Source organism: Stegostoma tigrinum, chromosome 10 (assembly GCF_030684315.1).
Source record: "Stegostoma tigrinum isolate sSteTig4 chromosome 10, sSteTig4.hap1, whole genome shotgun sequence".
Taxonomy (NCBI): Eukaryota; Metazoa; Chordata; class Chondrichthyes; order Orectolobiformes; family Stegostomatidae; genus Stegostoma; species Stegostoma tigrinum.
Window position 1 is genome coordinate 21,157,538 of NC_081363.1, and position 20,156 is coordinate 21,177,693.

A 20,156-nucleotide genomic window follows, 5' to 3' on the forward strand; every position below is an offset into this window, starting at 1 on the left:
CAGCTTCACACTTTGTCATCTTGAATTCTCCAGCATCTGCAGTTCCCATTATCTCTGAGCACTATAACTCCAAGTCAGGATGATACTCATAACAAACATAACTTAAAATAACAAAGTAACAAATGCATTATACAAGGAATATTGGATTCAGACACTGAGCTGTGATTGGGAGAAGAGTTAAGGTAAGTGACCAAAGCTGATTTGAGAGGGTAGTTTTCATGAAGGCCTTTGAAAGCAGGGAGAGATAAAAGGAAAAGATGATTCAGAAGTTTGTCTGCTTGGGAAGCCTGGATAGAAGATGGGGTGGTTGAGATATATAGTGATGTAGTTGGCATTCTGTAAGTGGGTAGAGTAAAAGCCAGGAGCTTCACAGTTGTAGACAAGGGGTTTAAAGGGAATTTTTTTCGGGGAATACTGATTTTGATGGACAGCAATGAGAAAAGTGGTGATATTTGAGCAAGATCTAATGTGACATATGATGCATTCAGTGACACATGTCAAAGTAGTAGGGATTTCTACGAAGAAAGAACAATAAAGTGACAAAGGCATGAACATGCATTGTAATATGTTTCTGAAAATCCTGGCAGGAATATGTTCTTAATTATACTGTCAAAACTGCAATTTGGAAATAATTCAATAGATAATTAGGTATCATGGTGAAAACCAGAGTGTTTTTCCAGATGGATACAATATGATAGTCCAAATGGTCATCCGTATTCATATTTATATTATGACCTTATAATTGTGAACATTAATTTTAAATGGTTTAAACAACAAGTTGGACCTTTCCTTCATACAGAGACTGGGGCTGTAAGTAAAGCTGTCTTCCTAGTCTAATTTAATTTTGGGGTCATAAATATTTGGGTTTTATTCAACCAAAGGGTTGTTTGATGCTGAGTATTCCTCAATGAACCACAAGTTGTGCCATTAATCTTTCAATATTACTGAAACTTATCAAAGTTTTTTTTTGATATTAGCTGCCAGTTTGAAACAATAGCTTGCTTTGACAATATTTGAATCAGCTTCCTTATGTCTTTGAAATAAATAATACATAACAAAGATCTTTGAAAAGTCACAAGGGCCACAAAACTTCTGTTAGCTATCATGAATGGCACCCATCTTTAACTAAACCTGACCTTGGCCTCCAAGATCCTTTATTTAGCTTAAAGCTGAAAATGTGAGATGAAAACAATGCAGGCCCCTTTACAGGACATCAGGAATTTAAGTGATAATGGGAACTGCAGATGCTGGAGAATCCAAGATAACAAAGTGTGGAGCTGGATGAACACAGCAGGCCAAGCAGCATCTCAGGAGCAGAAAAGCTCCCAGGAATTTAAGTTAATTTAAGTGAACTGGGCATGCATACCTGACATATCTCCTTAACCAATTGTATTGTGACTTTGTGAAATGCACAAGATCTGCGACAGAACTATGCTAGTAGGGATGGTGAATTTGTTGTCAAATAAAATGCAGAAATAAAATTGACGAAAGGGAAGGACACACTGGATTTAAAAGAGAAAAAAGGACAGAAAGTAGTTCACAGCTAACTTTCAGAGTTTGACTAGTAGTAGTGAACATTTATCATATTTTTAAACAGGCATTTAGACTTGGAAAAAAAAACTTGACTTTAACTTTCTGCAGCAAGTTTTCTTTGCACCTACAGTGCAATTACAGGAACTTCATAGCATTCAATGCATTTGAGACAGTGGGCAAGGTGCATTTTCATCAAACTTATGGGGAAGTGTTTCTTTGCCAACAACAAACCTTTTACTTCCAGCTTTAATCATGCATCAGTTTTCTTCTAAGTTGTTGAGGCATTTGCATTTAAATAATGGGGCTGCCAGCAATTTAATTTGACAGCAATGTTTGGGCCATTGATTCAGAAATGTAGTTTTAACAGGATTGCCAACAATCAATTTTCTTTACTTGCTTTTTAATAAACCCCAAAATCTGTCAAAGGAATGACTGCTCACTTATATTTCTACTTAATGATTGAAATAGTTAGCTGCATCTTCCTTCATGAAATTCTCCAGTATTTATTCAACACACATGTATTCATAAACTGTTTATCTCATCCCACTTGTTTGTGTGTTTCAGCACTGATTCACTCCAAGTATAACTAGGATCAAAATCAACAGAGACTCAAGAAAAATGAAGCACAATCAAATGTCAGAACGCTCATTCTTCAAATTTTTGAACTAAATTGTTTCATTTCCTTTATGAACAATTGGACATACACTGATGTTCCAATGCCAGTTCACTGGATTGCACATACTGGTTTGATCTGCCGTTCACTACTGCCTGATTGATTAATCACACAACCTGCTTGTTTGCAAAAATAAAGCCTCTGGTTCTGACCTCATGCAATTAAACAGTAAGTACTGTAATTTTGATGATATCGCCACTGCCAAAAAGTAACACATCAACGATATATTGGAAGACCCCCTGCTGCTATTCGACATTCATGTAGAATCTCTGACAGTATCCGCTCCTCAGCTAAAAATATTCATTGATAAGGTAAAAACGACCATGTAATCTGACAATACATAAGGTGGAAGGGAGACAGATTAAAGACCCAGTACTGATTTTTTTTTAACATTAAATTGCAAGGCTTGCACATAGAAACACAAAATAAGAGCAGCCTTCTTCCGTGCGGGTGCCATTTCCCTGTGAAGATTTTGATTAAATAATACATGCCTCATATAAAAGCGTCAAAGGCCAACCTTGTACTATGTGATTAGGAGAGATAAGCAGACATTCTTAAAGCTGTGATTATTGTAATTAGCTCGCAGTGTCAATTGAGTTCAAACGATGACACTTGTAAAGTGTTACCAAGGCATTTATTATCCTTATAAACAGTTATGCCTCCTGCTTCTAATGCGAGAGCCAGACAAGGCTTTTCGTATTATTAAAGAATCCTTTTTTAATGCAAGGATATATTTATTTCATATCATTTTTTCTCATAATGTTTCTTCAGTGTTAATAGAGCCTGAAAGGACTCACCCCAACCTGTTTGCAAGACTGATATTAACCTTAATATCTCGCCTACATGTGCGAAATTTCAAAAGCTATTAACAACAATAAGAATGCAATAAAGCAAAAGTCTGATAAAAGTCAAAAAGTAATGAAAAATATCAGTTCAGTTCCTTACACTTGAGGACACCTAGAAGGTGAAATGTACTTGCATTTGTTTAGCAGACTAATTCATTAGTTGTTGCAGACAAATCATTATCATTTGGTAGAGCTAAAAGAAGATAGAAATGAGTTGTGCTGAAAGTCCAGTTTCAGGTCCAACATTTTGGCAGTAAGAAAACTGGTGTTGCAGTAGACTTGATATCTGCTCCCACGTGATCTATTACAACGATTACACTGAATCCTGAGTTCAGAAACCAAATTGTAAGATATGTAAGAATATGTTGAACGAGGATGGTTCACACTGTCATGCAATTTTCTCCTTTTAAGCTACCAGGTATTGTTCATATTGACTTGGATTTATAAATTATAAATTGTTTGTATTCATTCAGTTTTAGGGAAAGTAAAATATCTCATTCCTCTAGTTAGCAGGTCAGTAAGTCATTCTGCTAACTAGTGGGTGGTGCGGTGGCTCGGTGGTTAGCACCGCTGCCTCATAGCACTGGGGACCCAGGTTTGATTCCAACCTCGGGCAGCTATCTGTGTAGAGTTTGCACATTCTCCCTGTGTCTCTATGTTTCCTCCGGGTGCTCCAGTTTCCTTCCACAGTCCTAAGATATGCAGGGTTGGTGGATTAGCTATGATAAATTGCCCAAATACCCAGGGATGTTCAGTTTAGGTGGGTTTGACATGAGAAATACAGGTGTAGAGGAATGAGTCTGGGTGGGATGCTCTTCGGAGGTATAGTGTGGACTTGTTGGGCCCAATGGCCTGCTCCCATACTGTAGGGATTCTATGTTCCTATGAAATAAAAGGGGGAAAAATACAGTTACCTTGACTGTACATCATCACACCCCAATTCCTGTAAAGAACCTATTCCATTTTCCCAGTTCCTCTATCTCCATGGCATCTGATCTGATGATGCCTACTTTGACAAGGGAGCCTCCAAAATGTCCGCCTTCTTCCTCAGCTGAGGATTCCCCAGCACCATAACCACAGGACCCTCGGCCGGATCTGACCCATCTCATGCATCTAAGCCCTCATTCCCTCCTGCAACATGATAAGGTCCTCTGATCCATACGTACTATCCCACCAGAATTCACCTCCAGAGGATCATTAACCACCATTTCCTCCAACTCCAGCAGAATGCTGTCACCCCCACACACACATAGAACATAGAACATTACATCACAATACAGGCCCTTCGGCCCTCGATGTTGTGCCGACCTGTCATACCGATCTCAAGCCCATCTAACCTACACTATTCCATGCACGTCCATATGCTTATCCAATGACGACTTAAATGTACCTACAGTTGGTGAATCTACTACTGTTGCAGGCAATAATCCCCACCGCTCCCCTGTCAGCCTTCTTCAAGGACCATTCCCTCTGGAACACCCTGGTCCACTCCTCCTTCACTCCCATCACCTCCCCACAGCACCTTCCCCTGCAACCACAGAAAGTATAACACCTTCTTCCATTCCCAGTATCCAAGGGCCCAAATACACCTTCCAGCTGAAGCAGTGCTTTACCTGCACTTAAATCAATCTAGTCTACTGCATTTTTTGTTAAAAATTGGTCTCCTCTACATTGGGGAAACAAAGTGTAGATTGGCTATCAGCTTCGCAGAGCAACTACTTGCTGTCCTAAAAAAGACCCTGACCTTCCAGAGATAGTAAGTACTGCCGATGCTGGAGTCTGAGACAACATAGTGTGGAGCTGGAGGAACACAGCAGGCCAGGCAGCATCAGAGGAGCAGGAAAGCTGAAGAAAGGCCCGGACCTGAAACATCAGCTTTCCTGCTCCTCTGATGTGCTCCTCTAGCTCCACACTGTGTTATCCCTGACCTTCCAGTTGCCTGCCACTTCAACAGAATACCTTGTTCCCTGGACAACATCTCTGCCTCAGGCTTGCTGCAGTGCTCCATCAAAGCTGAGCGCAATCTGGAAGAACAGCACCTCATCTTCTGCTTAGGAACCGCCTTCTGTTCTTGACATTGAGTTGAACAATTTTAGGGCTTGCGTCACCTTCTCCCATGTCCTTACCTCAATCCGCGCACACCACTCACGTGATTTGCTATTACTCACTATCCATTGTTAGCCACTAATAGTCCTTGTTAGTAGCCATTCATTCTCTGAGGCTGGCCATTATTTACTACTTTGTCTGTCCAATTGTTCGCTCTGTCTTTGACCTCTATCTCCACCAATTGTTTACTTCTTAACCCCCCTCCCTACCCTATGTTCTGCACAAAAGACATTTTTCTGGCTACCGTCAGTTCTGAAGAAGGGTCACTGGACCCGAAACATTAACTCTGACGTCTCTCCACAGACCTGCCAGACCTGCTGAGTTTTCCCAGCAATTCTTGTTTTTGTGAAAAAAAGGAGAAATTTCCTTCTGTAGAATTGTTGGAACATGCTATAAAGAGCAGATGACTTGGATGCTATTGCAACTTTCAAAGGAGTGGTGATAAATATTTGAAGCAGAAGATACAGAGCTCATAAGAGAGGGTACAGTGTTACGATTAGTTTGAAATTCAACAGCAAAGAGGAGGTCTTGTGCTGTAGGTGGGAGCATCCATAGTTCTAAGCCAGGAACTCAGGATTGATGTTCCACTGGAGGTCTTGATGACCATGCATTCAAAGAATGGCCAAACTGTTGAGAATAACCTTGTAAATCTTTACCAAATATGCTAATAGCATAGGTAAGAATGGCAGGGATTTGTGTTCAACCATGTGACGGCAAGAAAATTGGGGCCTTTAGCATCACTAGTCATTGCTACATGTTACAATGTGCATATAACAGAAAATTTTTTGAAGAAGGGTTCTGACCCGAAACAAAAACAAAGTTGCTGTAAAAGCTCAAGAGGTCTAGCAGCATCTGTGAAGAAGAAAGCAGAGTTAACATTTCAGGTCCGGTGACCCTTGCTCAGTAACTGAAACATTAGCTTTTCTGCTCCTCTGATGCTGTGTTCCTCCAGCTCCACACTGTTATCTCAGACTCCAGCATCGGCAGTTCTTACTATCTGCATATAACAGTGCATATTGCCGCACCAACTTAGATTCCTCGAGTGAGCAGTGCTGATCAGTTTGAAACCAACTGGACAGAGTTTGATTTCTGTTCTGGGGTACTCTCAATACAGCTACCAAACAAACCCAACATTCTAACACGGGACTAAAGCCTTCCATTGATTTGGTAGAAATTGTCACTGTTTATTCCAATATATATTTTTGTCGTTGCCAGTAAGTCGTCCACTTCATTCAAGAATAAAATGTTGCCTTTAGAGGGAGACAGTTGAGGCTTAAGTCAGGAAGAGAGAAACATGGGAAATAAGAGTAGGATAGCCTGCTCAGACTATTGCCAATCACTAGGATCATGGCTATTCCTCTATCTTAATGCCATACACCTCCTCTCTTCCCCTAAATATACCTATTTATTTCTTAAATATATTCAGTGATCTGGCAACTATAGCCTCCCGAGGGAGAGAATTTCACAGGTTTATCACTATCTGAGTGAAAAAAAATTCTCGTCATTTCAGATCAAATTGGTCTACTGCACATCCTGAGACTATAATTCCTTGTTCTAGTCCACCCCAGCCAGGGGAAATACCATTCTTGCATCCAATTTATAAAGCTAGACTTTATGTTTCAATGAGATCCCTTCTAATTCTTCTAAAATTCAGTGATCCAAATTCTTCACATGACAAATCTGCCAGCCCAAGAAGCAGTCCGGTGAAACTTTATTGTATTCCATGTACAAAGTCTTTATTCTCTTAATTAGGCATCCACAACTGCACACAATACTACAGGGGTGGTCTCAACATGGACTGTATAGTTGCTGTATGACTGTAGTCAAACACTCTTGCAATGAAGGACAACACATTATTGTTTTCTGAACTTTTTGCTGCACATGTATGCTCACTTCCAGTGACTGGTGTACAAGGACACCCAGTTCCCTTTTCATGTCAACACTTCCCAATTTATTACCATTTAAATAATACTGCTATTCATTTTTCCGATAGAAGTAGATAACTTTCTCTAAACCATGTTAAAAGTCAAAGTTGCCATAATCCCACTCTCCCATTCAAGGGAGAGAGATAGAAAGAGAGAGAGAGAGATAGAGAGAGAGAGAGAGAGATGGCTGGTGATGGTTTAACCTGACGGTTACCATGTCTCAGGTGAGAGGAGAGATTGAGTCTTTCGCAATAACCTCAACCACTTTGGAACTGAGTACATGTTGTTAGCATCACTCTGTGTTGCAAGCAAACTGCCCAACCACTGAGCTGACTAACTCCCTATATGACATGCATCAAACATTTGCCCACTCTTTCAAATGATTATCTTGAAGCCTCTTTACTTTCTCCTCACCTCTTACCACTCACAATCCCACTTAGTTTTGTGTTATGGGCAAAATTGGAAATAATACATTTAGAACATAGAACATAGAACAGTACAGCACAGAACAGGCCCTTCAGCCCACGACGTTGTGCCGACCATTGATCCTCATGTATGCACCCTCAAATTTCTGTGACCATATGCATGTCCAGCAGTCTCTTAAATGACCCCAATGACCTTGCTTCCACAACTGCTGCTGGCAACGCATTCCATGCTCTCACAACTCTCTGTGTAAAGAACCCGCCTCTGATATCCCCTCTATACTTTCCTCCAACTAGCTTAAAACTATGACCCCTCGTGTTAGCCATTTCTGCCCTGGGAAATAGTCTCTGGCCATCAACTCTATCTATGCCTCTCATTATCTTGTATACCTCAATTAGGTCTCCTCTCCTCCTCCTTTTCTCCAATGAAAAAAGTCCGAGCTCAGTCAACCTCTCTTCATAAGATAAGCCCTCCAGTCCAGGCAGCATCCTGGGAAACCCCCCCCGAACCCCCGCCAAAGCATCCACATCCTTCCTACAACAGGGCGACCAGAACTGGATGCAGTACTCCAAGCGTGGTCCAACCAAAGTCCCATAGAGCCGCAACAAGATCTCATGACTCTTAAACTCAATCCCCCTGTTAATGAAAGCCAAAACACCATATGCTTTCTTAACAACCCTGTCCACTTGGGTGGCCACTTTAAGGGATCTATGTATCTGCACACCAAGATCCCTCTGTTCCTCCACACTGCCAAGAATCCTATCCTTAATCCTGTACTCAGCTTTCAAATTCGACCTTCCAAAATGCATCACCTTGCATTTATCCAGGTTGAACTCCATCTGCCACCTCTCAGCCCATCTCTGCATTATCTTTGCTTGCTTTAAATATCTGTATTTTGGCTAATAATATTACCAATTATTACCCAAGTAACTTTTAGCAAGGGTGTAATAAACAAACCTTATCAAGAATAAAACTGGACTAGTTGCTGAATCATTGGCCTATGTTGTGAGTAGCTGGTGTCTAAGCTCTAATCACAGCAGTATCCCAGTTATTACCACCTTCCACTGTCTTAAAGACCCATTTATTTTTACTTTCTGTTTCCTCTCTGCTCAGCAATTCTCATGTTCCATGGATGTTCCCTACTTATGCCTGAGATTGCAGCAAAAGGCCTCAAATCGGACTGAGACTCTAGGATGCAGCTTTAGGTGATGTTTCAGCGGGAATCCATCTGTCACAAACATGGCCCATTATGTTGGCTGGACTTAAGTTAAAGGAGAAAATTCCCAGGCGGGAAACTGCCTAACACACTTTACCTTAATAACCCTGAAGGGCTGTTCCAATGGAATATAATAAAACCTGCTGACCTGCTCAGCATCCTGAGTGGAGTCCCACTTGGAATCTCAGCCTGGATCCTGGAGGCATGAAACTAACAGCTGGAAGATGTATAGTCCCATATGTGATCATCCTAAGAAAATAACGTGAATGAACAGCATTGGACACCCCAGTGCCATCTCATCTGATTTCCTTGCTCTCATGGGCTCCCAAGATTACCATTGTGCTGCGAGTTCTTGCCAGATTCATGCTAATGAGGAAACATCCCCATGATCCAATAGATAGTGGGGGAAAACCTCCACTTGATCCCATAGATGGTGGTGCAAGGTCTTAGCATTTAAGGTAAAAGCCCATCAATCTGTGGGTCCTGGGATTTGGAACTGCTTTTGGGTTCAGAACCTGACGCTCATTGAGTAGGATGCACTTTCTGCAATGCCATGGAGATATGTTCTCTGTACACTTAAGGGCAGTATGTGGACATTCATAGTCGGATGCTAATCAGAGTAAGTCTTCAGTTTTACAAAAGAAACTGATTGTAACAAAAGATAACTGTGAAGGTGCTTCATTTTTGAGGTGCCCTCTCAGCAATCTTCTGAAATTGTAACTGAAAATGTGGATAATTGAGCTAGGTCACCATGGTCTTTCCACTCTTTTGTCTTATGCTCTGTCTATACTTGTCTTTGAGATATTATCTTAAAGGTATCATTGCAAAAGATGCAAACTTTAACCATGACCTACTGTTAGTTGCCCTAACCTGATTCTGTCCACCCCAGTGCTCCTTTAACCCTGTCTGACAATCTCCCCCTCCCAACTCACCATCACCACTTTTCTCTGAGTTTGTAAAAATACTGAAATGCTAACATTAACACAGCTGTCTATGTATCTGTTTCACAACTGCTGAACACTCCAACTTGCACATGTCCGATGAAAGATGATCTCCGTTCAGTTTCTTCACTGGTGTTTAAGCTCAAATGTAAGGTCTCTCAAGTGACATGTACTTATATTTAAGTTTGCAGTGCTATGTTTTCCTGTTTGTATAATTAGCAAGCTTACAGCACTCTGCGAGTGATGATCACATGCAGCAGATGTGCTCAATTAAGACTTTATGAGAATTTGTTTAACAAATAAGTCAAATAACGAGCAAAAGGGAATGAAACATTGTTTTCCATCAGCTGGAATATGGCACATTATTACTTTAATGGAAGCCTTCTGAGAGTTTTTCTTTTCTGACTTGCCAAAAGTTGTGAACAGCTTCTGTCTGAATTTGGAATAAGGTCCTCAGGCTAGGCACTGAAAAGGCAAATCTATCCAGGAATGTCTGCTGCTTCTTAGTTGATACTACCACTGACAGTTAATGAAAAGTCAAATGGAACTACTGTTCTGACCTGCAAACTCATAGATTGAGCTCTGATTGGACTAGCCATGTGTTTACTTAATAGCAATTAAAGGCAACTAAATATTTCATCTCTAAAGGACAAAATTTAACCTCAGCAGCAGAGTAATACTTTTTATTTTAACTCTGTGTAAATGGGCGGACAATTTAAAATTTCACCCAGTGTGTTACACATGGGAGGCTTCTATTTTGTTAGAGAGTATACCAATGCAGTTACACAAAATATTACCAATACAGAACCAATATTTTTGTGCTTTGCTTTAGATATCATACCATTGCATATTCACATTTTCGTCTCATTCAAATGTGTATGGAAAGATAGTCAAAAATTTCCAACCTACAGAGAAAATATCAAAGCATCGGAAATAAATGATCAAACTGGTTCATTTATCTCTTGGAAAAAGAGTCAGTGACCTAAGGTTACAAACATGAATGGCTTTCATAGAAAAGGCAGAACAATTGGTGGTGGGTGCCTGGAATGCGTTGCCAGCAGAGGTGGTAGACGCAGACATGATGGTGTCTTTTAAGACGTATCTGGACAGGTACATGGATGGGCAGGGAGCAGAGGGATACAGATGCTTAGAAAATAGGTGACAGGTTGAGACAGAGGATTTTAATCGGTGCAGGCTTGGAGGGCCGAAGGGCCTGTTCCTGCATTGTAATTTTCTTTGTTCTTTGATTGCACTTACACAAAAGAGAAGGCAGAAGCTATTACAATTGTTAGCAAAAAATTAAATAAAGAAGAAGACCTTTCAATCCTCAGATAGTGGTGAAAATACAGATCTTGTTACAACAGGGAGTGGTCGTGAGAAATGACGTTCTGGGACATGTGACCTAAATATTTGTTGCCTATTCTGTATTCCATCCATCACATATTAGGCTTCTTGGTGGTAAGAAGACTAAAACAGGAAATATGTCTTGTCCTAATTGCTACTACCTCTCTTCCATAAGAAGATCATTTTGAAATGAGATAAAGTCTTTCAGATAATCAAGTTCACTGTTTCTACACTCTATGGAAAGCTGCCTTAGTAAACCAAAATCTGTGCATAATTTTCCTAAAGATGAAATAAGGTGAGAGGTATTGGTGAAGAAACTCTTGAATTACAATTAAATGTACTTTGAGTATGTTACACATCCAACTATTATAATGAATCAGAGAAGAAAGATTGGAGGCTTTAATAATCATAGCTATTTATTGAATTAAAATCAAATTGAGAATATCATTTTTTAAACATCTTGTATTCATCACTGTAGTAATGCTAAATGTAAGGGGTCTTTTAGCAAACAATCAAGCAAGCCATACCAAGTGTATCATAGACAGCTCTGAGTTTAATGACTGATTAAATAATCTTTTGGTTGTCATTTTGAGTCAAAGTATATCACTCTTGTTTAATTTTTAATATTGACCTGAGTTAGACAATCAGCAATAAAGACAGAAAGTGCTGCACAAACTCAGTGTTTGGCAGCATCTCTATAGAGAACAATGGCGTTAATCCTGAGTTTCTCCAGCACTTTCTGTGTTCATTTCGGATCTCCAACATCTGTACTTCTTTGTTTTACTTTAGGCAATCGGCAATTCTGTTTAATTCTCATCTGTGGATGGCACCTCTGGCAATAAAGTCCTCATTCACTGCTGCACCTGCATTATGCACTCACCCCCCTGATACAGGTCTCCAAATCCTGACCCCTACTAACTGTGGAGAACTGAGATACCTATTGCCACATGGTTTGGTTGTGCCATTCAATAGCTCTGGATGTGATCAATAGTGAATTTGTTCTCGCAGAAGATTGTGATTATGAACATTGGACTCCAATAAATACACGGTGAAAAAAAATGATACTTTGGAGTAGGCAAAACTTAATCTGAAGCACACAGTAATGTGATTGCTGAGCTGTTATTACGTAAGAATGGAGCGCTGGATTTTTCCCTGCACTGAAGCAGTGAAATGGCTGCACTGCCAACCAGGAGCATTTGAGCTTTTTGAAGCAGCTGGGATTGACAGCTTTGCATTGTTTTATGAGCTCTCAATCTGATTTATGTTTTCCAATCCCACCATCTCCCTCCATGTTCTGCATTGATTGCATGGGTGTGGTTGAGGTTGGGAGTAGAATGCATCCTGCCTGCAACTGTGGAAGCAGCTAACAGTGATGGCGAGGTGTAGTTTAATGGAACCCCAACAGCATCAGCTCCCCGGGTTGCAAGTACAAACGATACACACGTTTATGAAGCAAACCTTACATCCTTGACCATGCCAAAACTTTTCACCGCCAAAGAAAATACTTTTGAACTTTTGCCATGTAGCGAAACACAGAGCAAGATTCCATATGTAGCAATGAAATAATCAGCTAGTTAATATTATTTGTATTAGTTGAGAGACAATAGTGTCAAGACAACACCTTTTTCTTATTCAGTCAAACACAATGGGATCTTTTTGAACAGACATGGAACCAGCATAAAAACAACAAGCCAAATAGCCACCTCCTGCCCCGAAATTATGAATCGTTCTGTGATTCTGTGAAGGCTGAAGGACAACAGCCACAACAGTATAAGATTCACTCAGTACTGCATTATTTGCTGTGGTCTCAAGAACAATCTCCTAACATAATTATGAGTATTATAATTGAGCGAAGGTTGATATCGTTACACCAGCTGTTTAACATGAACTTGTCAAGAATCCCAGGAAGTATTGATTCACTAGTTATTCACTAAGGATTGAACGAATGGTACTTCTGCGTACCTTGTTGGTAGAACACTCTTCCAGTCTGTTTGACAGGTTATGGTTAGGAAGATGATCAGTAATCGTATTCAGATTTAGGAAGAAACATTAATTGATGAAAAGCTTCATTTACTGTTATCAATGTATCTATTCTTGAGCAACTCCTGGTGAGGATAAGATATTCTATGATTCACAAATTGCTACATTTGCTTGACAACTTGTACTGCTCTACAGTTAGTCTTGCAAAAATGGCTTAATGGCCCATTAAACTCACTGCAGAAAGTTAAGATTAGTACTTAGCAATGTAAGAACCTTTTTAATGAGGTAATTTAAGTTCCAGCAATGTGAGTCTACCTATATGCTGAAATTAAGAATCATTTGAACTGTGGTGTCTCACGCTAACATGTTTTTCCCTGAGATTATCGAAATTTAAAATATTTGGTGCTTTAATGTTTTCTTATTTTTCCCGTGAGGAAAAATTCCTTCACCCAGAGAATGGTGATCCTCAGGAATGCTCTGTCACAAAAAGTGGTTGAAGCCAAAACATTGAATATTTTTAAGAAGGAGTTGGATGCCCTTAGGGCTAATGGGATCAAAGGGTATGGGAAGAAAGGAAGAATAGAGTACTGAGCTGGATGATCAGTCATCATCCTGTTGTATGGTGGAATAGGCTCAAAGGGCCTACACCTGCTCCTATTACCATGGTTCTTTCTATCATTCTTTTCTGTTTCTCAATCTAGTCTTTCATTTTCAGCCCCTTTTATTTCTATTTCTGGACCTAATTTGACTTGACTTCAACATCTTGCTCCGTCATTCTACTATTTCTGTGTCATTAAAAAAAATTCATTGCTTACGGATAAAGACTATTGAACCCATCATCTGAGGACCTTGAAGACCCATTGACCTCACCACATTACTATTGCCTCACACCTTTCAAATAATAAAACTAAAGCATGAGGGACAAAGCATAACAACTGGGTATGCTCACTCCAGCAAATTCTGATCCAATATTGTGTTGAAAAGTGATAAGCAGCCTGAGAAGACTCTGTAGCTGGAATGTTAACAAAGTGCTGATAGCTATGTGCCGTATTTTCCAGCATTTTTCTGGTTTCATTTTAATTTCCAGCATGTGCAGTTTCTTTTCAATGTATTTCATCAAGCAGGCTCTGTTTATAGCGGAAGGGATGGTTTTATGAGTCTCCACCACAGGCGGCCGAGGGCACCTGCTGGCACTTAGGACTCCTAAAATTACCCCTTAGGATATAACAGGAGGAAATGAGGTTTTAAGTCTTGAATAGGTTTATGTGACTAAACTAAAATACTGTGTCATTCAGCAGGAGCGATGATAAAGTCCAAAGTCTTCAACTGGCACATATAATATAAACATGTAATGTTGGAACGTTTTGAATCAGTAACTATTTGACTGTTTCCAGTATTCTGATTTGAGCTAAATTTCTGAATTCCCCAGCCCAGCTTTCAGAAGTTAGGCTCTGAAAACAGGCTGTAAATTTGAGTAAACGTTGCTCACAAAAGCAAAATATTCCACATGTACCAGTTTAATGCAAATTAGATGTCTGTAATTAGTTCTAGAGTGGTAATTTAGTGCACAAAAATAATTATTCAAAACCTCTTTTTTCCAATTAATGCCCAAGACAGAAAAGTCTGGTTTACCCTTCTCCCCCTCCCTAAAGAAAACAAAAACAGTGTGCTAATGTATCATTATATCATCTAAACAAACTTTTAAATAGCCAGGCTGTAAAGAAAATCATGTAAGCTGTGTTTCATCTGAGGTGGTTCTCCTTAAGAGTCTCCAAGTGAGAAGGCCATTGCAGCATGTATGTTTCACATGGGTTATTTACCTTTAGCTAGTGTATGTTCATGTTTGTTTCATTGTCATGTCATATACGAAGGAATTTTCCAAAGTTTTTCTTGAATTTGGACCATGGGAAACAAACTGACAAAATTAATTTTAATATTTCAAAATTCTGAAACCAATATTTCACATGATAGATCCACTTTTGCAAACTCTAGATAAAGGTTATGTCTCCGCACAATGGATCAGGAATCGCAAAGCCCACAAAGCAAGCACAGTATTCTCTGTAATCCCAACACCTGAAGCTCTGTTGCAGGCATCTGGAAGATCGTGCAGGATAATATGTGAAGTGTTTTCAGCTGTGGTTCAGTTGGGAGCTCTCTCATCTCTGAATTAGAAGCTAACAGGTTTAAATCCTACTCCAGAAACTCAAGCACAGAATCTCGGCACAGTATCCAGTGGAATATTGATACATGTTGCTTTGTTGGTGCTGTCTTTCAGAGGAAAAATGCATGCAAATCTCCACTGCCTGCTCAGGCAAACATTATGTATTCCTAGGTTCTATTTTGAACAAGGAAAGGGAAGCAACACTCACTTTCCTGTTGATATATAAACTCACCGTCAACCCATAGGGCTGTACTTTTGTTTGAGAGAGTTGACTGGTGGTGGCTTTTACCTGAGGGTAACCATGCTTCAGGCAAGAGGTAAGGTTGAGAAGGTAAGTTCTTCATGGTAACGCCAGTCACTGCAGGCACTGAACTTACATTGTTGGCACCACTCTGCATTGCAAGCTAGCTGTTTAGCCAACAGAGCTAACTAACCTCAACACAGGCTGATATATATCACTCAAATTACATCATTGAAACATTATCACACTTTCTTATAGTGGGGTCTTGCTGAATGTAAATGAGCTGCTCTGTTCTTGTATCAGAACAATGGCTACACTTCAAAGATGCTTAGTTAAATGTGGTCATAGAAATGTCAGACTTTCATCAGTAGATAACACAAGTAATAATGGACCAAGCTAGCTATTGTCATGTAGAGAATGTTGCTTCATTAGTTCCACTTTCACCAAAGAATAAAACCATAGTTGGAGATGGTTTTGTGACCAATTATGCTGCACGGTGTAGTGATTTACATGGGCAAAGGCGTTGTGGGTTGCTTCTGTTATCCTTCCTGAATTGGTTGATATAAGCTGTGGTCGAAGTTTAAAATAAACACGACTGACTTTGGAAGTGGAAACAGGGAAATGTCTTAGTTGCTATGCAGTGACCGCTACAGGAAAGCCTTAATGTGTAAACATTGGATGAGGAGAAGATTACATTCAATGGTGTTGTCCTCCACTGTTAATCTCGACCATTTATTGTCCATGCTCAAACAAGTCCTGGAAGAGGTAACTGGGGCAGAAACTGCAGGCGAAACTCAACAAATCTTACAGTGTCTGTCGAAAGGGAAACAGAGCTAACATTTCAAGTCCAATGATAATGGGAACTGCAGATGCTGGAGAATTCCAAGACAATAAAATGTGAGGCTGGATGAACACAGCAGGCCAAGCAGCATCCCAGGAGCACAAAAGCTGACGTTTCGGGCCTAGACCCTTCATCAGAGAGGGGGATGGGGAGTGGGAACTGGAATAAATAGGGAGAGAGGGGGAGGCGGACCGAAGATGGAGAGTAAAGAAGATAGGTGGAGAGAGTATAGGTGGGGAGGTAGGGAGGGGATAGGTCAGTCCAGGGAAGACAGACAGGTCAAGGAGGTGGGATGAGGTTAGTAGGTAGATGGGGGTGCGGCTTGGGGTGGGAGGAAGGGATGGGTGAGAGGAAGAATCGGTTAGGGAGGCAGAGACAGGTTGGACTGGTTTTGGGATGCAGTGGGTGGGGGGGAAGAGCTGGGCTGGTTGTGTGGTGCAGTGGGGGGAGGGGACGAACTGGGCTGGTTTAGGGATGCAGTAGGGGAAGGGGAGATTTTGAAACTGGTGAAGTCCACATTGATACCATTAGGTATCAACCCTGCAGCCTAATGGTATCAATGTGGACTTCACCAGTTTCAAAATCTCCCCTTCCCCTACTGCATCCCTAAACCAGCCCAGTTCGTCCCCTCCCCCCACTGCACCACACAACCAGCCCAGCTCTTCCCCCCCACCCACTGCATCCCAAAACCAGTCCAACCTGTCTCTGCCTCCCTAACCGGTTCTTCCTCTCACCCATCCCTTCCTCCCACCCCAAGCTGCACCCTCATCTACCTACTAACCTCATCCCACCTCCTTGACCTGTCCGTCTTCCCTGGACTGACCTATCCCCTCCCTACCTCCCCACCTATACTCTCTCCACCTATCTTCTTTACTCTCCATCTTCGGTCCGCCTCCCCCTCTCTCTCTATTTATTCCAGTTCCCTCTCCCCATCCCCCTCTCTGATGAAGGGTCTAGGCCCGAAATGTCAGCTTTTGTCTTCCTGGGATGTTGCTTGGCCTGCTGTGTTCATCCAGCCTCACATTTCAAGTCCAATGTTCAGTTTCCAAAGAAGAATCATTAGCTTTGAAATTTCAACTCTGTTTCACGTTCCCCACAGGTGCTCCAGACCTCTGGAGTTTTCTCACCACTTTCCATTAATAATCTCAGGTCTCCAGTAACCTCAGTAGTTTGGCTTTAAATTATGGAGGTAATGGAGACAACTGGCAACTGGGAAACTGTACTCTTTTATGAATATATTATGTAAACATAAAATATATAGAAACTATACCCTACCTTCAGGAGAGGAAAACAGGAGAATTGTGGGTGGGATAAAGCATTTATTTTAAATGAGCCTCTGCCTCCACTAAAATGTCAAGCATGTATTTCAGATGAATCTATCTTGCATTCACACATTTTTAATTCACAAAGTAGTTTGGTTTTGAACTAAATCCTTCAAATAATATTTGGGTGTTTGTGTCAAAACAACCCGAATGACATGAAAAAGATAGCTGGGAGGAGTTGCCAGGCCTGACAGTAAGAGGGGGCGAATTGGCACAGCAGAGCTACAGTGTACTCAGAGGGAGGCTTGATTTTGCTGTTTGTTATATGCTGTAAGCAGAGTTGTTTTGTTCATGTTGAGACAATAATAACTGAAGTGTTGTCTCCTGTAGTGTGCTCTTTACCTGATGTCACATGTTTCATAAGCTTGTTTGTGCAGAAGTGATTCCCAGCCTGAGGCACTGGGTAAATCTCATTCCCACCATACTCTTCCTCTGTAGCTTTGCCATACAGATTTTAAACAAAGCTTGTAAACTGGCAACTGTGCACATGTAGGGTTTTGTAGGCTTCAAGGTTTTGTTGACTGTTTGTACCCCCTTGCTCCCTCCTTCCCCGCCATATGGACAGGAGTCAGAGATTTCCCTCCTGGGCTAAAGCAGCGTTTTTGAAATCTTCACTTTTCTGGTTAATTCAGCGACGAACTGATGTAGTACCTGATTTCTACCATTAAGTGCTGTCAGTGAGCTATGTAAATAGTTTGCCAGCTTCCAAAGGCAGAAACTGCCAGAACACTTTGTAGAGTTAATGGTTGAGACAATTTTCTCAGAGTTATGCTGTAGCCCGAAGCAACAGCCATACTTTTCAACAGTTCCGAGTCTTTACATCACTCGTCGATGTTGTTGTACTCTCTAGCGTCACCGTAGACCAAGGGCCCGGGTGATACTGATGTTATATGAGGCAGGTTGTTATTGTCATTAACGGAGACAGATGTTATGTGCAACTTTGATGTTCTTATGTCTCGGTGAAGGGACTTATCTCACCGTTTGAGGTTTTTCCTCACTTGTCACTGAAGAGTTGCAGAAGTTTGAGTGTCAGTGACAAAGTGAGTCTCGAGGTCTTTTGGGCGAACGTGTCATATCTCTCGATGCCGAGGAATGTCATGAGGCGGTTATTCATTTCCGACCACTTGCCTCGTGCGCCCATCACGAAGCCAAAATAGCTGGGCACCTCGCCTCCAGTCAGCTTCGTGATCTCGGCATTCAGATGTTTATATTTTTCCACTTTTTCTCGCCATGCTGTTTCCAGTGCTTTATTGTCATTTTCGTACCGCACCGTGACATCTACGACCGCGATCTTCTTGTCTTTCTTAAATATGAGATCGGGTTTCCATAGTGAGCCTTGTTTGTCGAATAGTCTGGGCTCCACGTACGATGTCCAGCCGTACTTACTGACGTGTTTCTGCAACTGGTCAGCGATCTTATTATGGCGTTTGATCCGAGCGTTTTTAACGAATGGGCAGTATCCTGAGATCTGTGGTAGGGTCTCATTTGCCATCTCACATCTACGGCATAGCTTGTTTCTGTACGGCCTACCTCTAGATATTGTGGTTCTCGTCGGGTATAGATTACACCGCAAGAGCACGCTGTTAATGAATCTAGAGGATTTTTGTTGTACTCCAGCCTTAGTCCAAGAGTTAGAGATCTTGTCATCTCTAAAGTACTGGATGCCCGTTCCCTGACATTCCAGCTTTTGCCACTTCTCGAATTCCCACTCCCTCCAGCCTGCATACCTATTGGGTGGTTTCGGTCGCCCCGCGTTTGCCTTTTGTACTACCGGCATCATGTCCTGGATGTCAGTCATCAGGTCTATCTCCCCCTCACCGTTGCCGCGGCTGTTGGGTTGGAAATTTTCAATTTCCTTTAGGACTTTGAGTTCACGCAGTCCCGCAACTGTCTCTTGTGTTGCTCTCTCCTTTATATTGAAAGGAGGCCCGAATGACTACATCGCTGGACATGTCTAGTGCTTCGCGTTTGCGGATAATCGCGGATGGTATTTGCACTTCGAGTTTTGGGACGCCTAGACCACCGTTCCTGTTGCTCGAATATAGCATTCCGTCTGCGGTATGAGGTGGTAGGTGTAGGAATCCTTTCGTGGCGTTACGGATGATTTGGTCCAGCTTTACAAGAGTAGTTTGTGATGCTTCTGTTAGGATCAGATGGAAGTACAATCTGGGGATGACATGCACCTTTAGGATTTCCAACCGTTGTCGTGGTCGGAGAGGTGCTGCCTGTATTCCCTTAACCCAGGACTTAAGCTTCTCCTCCCACTGCCGTCCTGACCTGCTGGGTACTTTACACCAATGAAGTCCATATTTCTGACTTTATTATAAGTGCTTGTGTCTGGCAGAAGGTATAGCTCTGTTCTAACCCTCTGCATTGTTTTCATTTCAGCCTAAATTAACTTGTCTGGAGACCCTGAATTTAGGTCATAATCCACTGAGCGATGAAGGAATCCTTCGACTTAAAGAAGCGTTGATAGCTAATCGATCAGTCGTTCGTTTAGGACTGGCGTCAACAGCAATCACTTGCGAAGGTAATGTCCATAAATGTTGTGTCAATAATGATCTGTCAATGTTTGCCATCAGTACCCCTCTGAATGTTACCTGAA

At 41.4% G+C, this 20,156-nt stretch overlaps 1 protein-coding gene across 1 annotated transcript in view; it reads left to right on the forward strand.

Annotated features, from left to right (window-relative positions):
• The window catches only part of si:dkey-288a3.2 (protein phosphatase 1 regulatory subunit 37), a 217,417-nt gene that overhangs the window by 74,499 nt on the left and 122,762 nt on the right, over positions 1–20,156 (forward strand). The window contains exon 10 of the mRNA XM_059649414.1: positions 19,940–20,081. Coding sequence (XP_059505397.1) covers positions 19,940–20,081 — 142 coding nt within the window. The remainder of the gene's footprint in view (positions 1–19,939; positions 20,082–20,156) is intronic.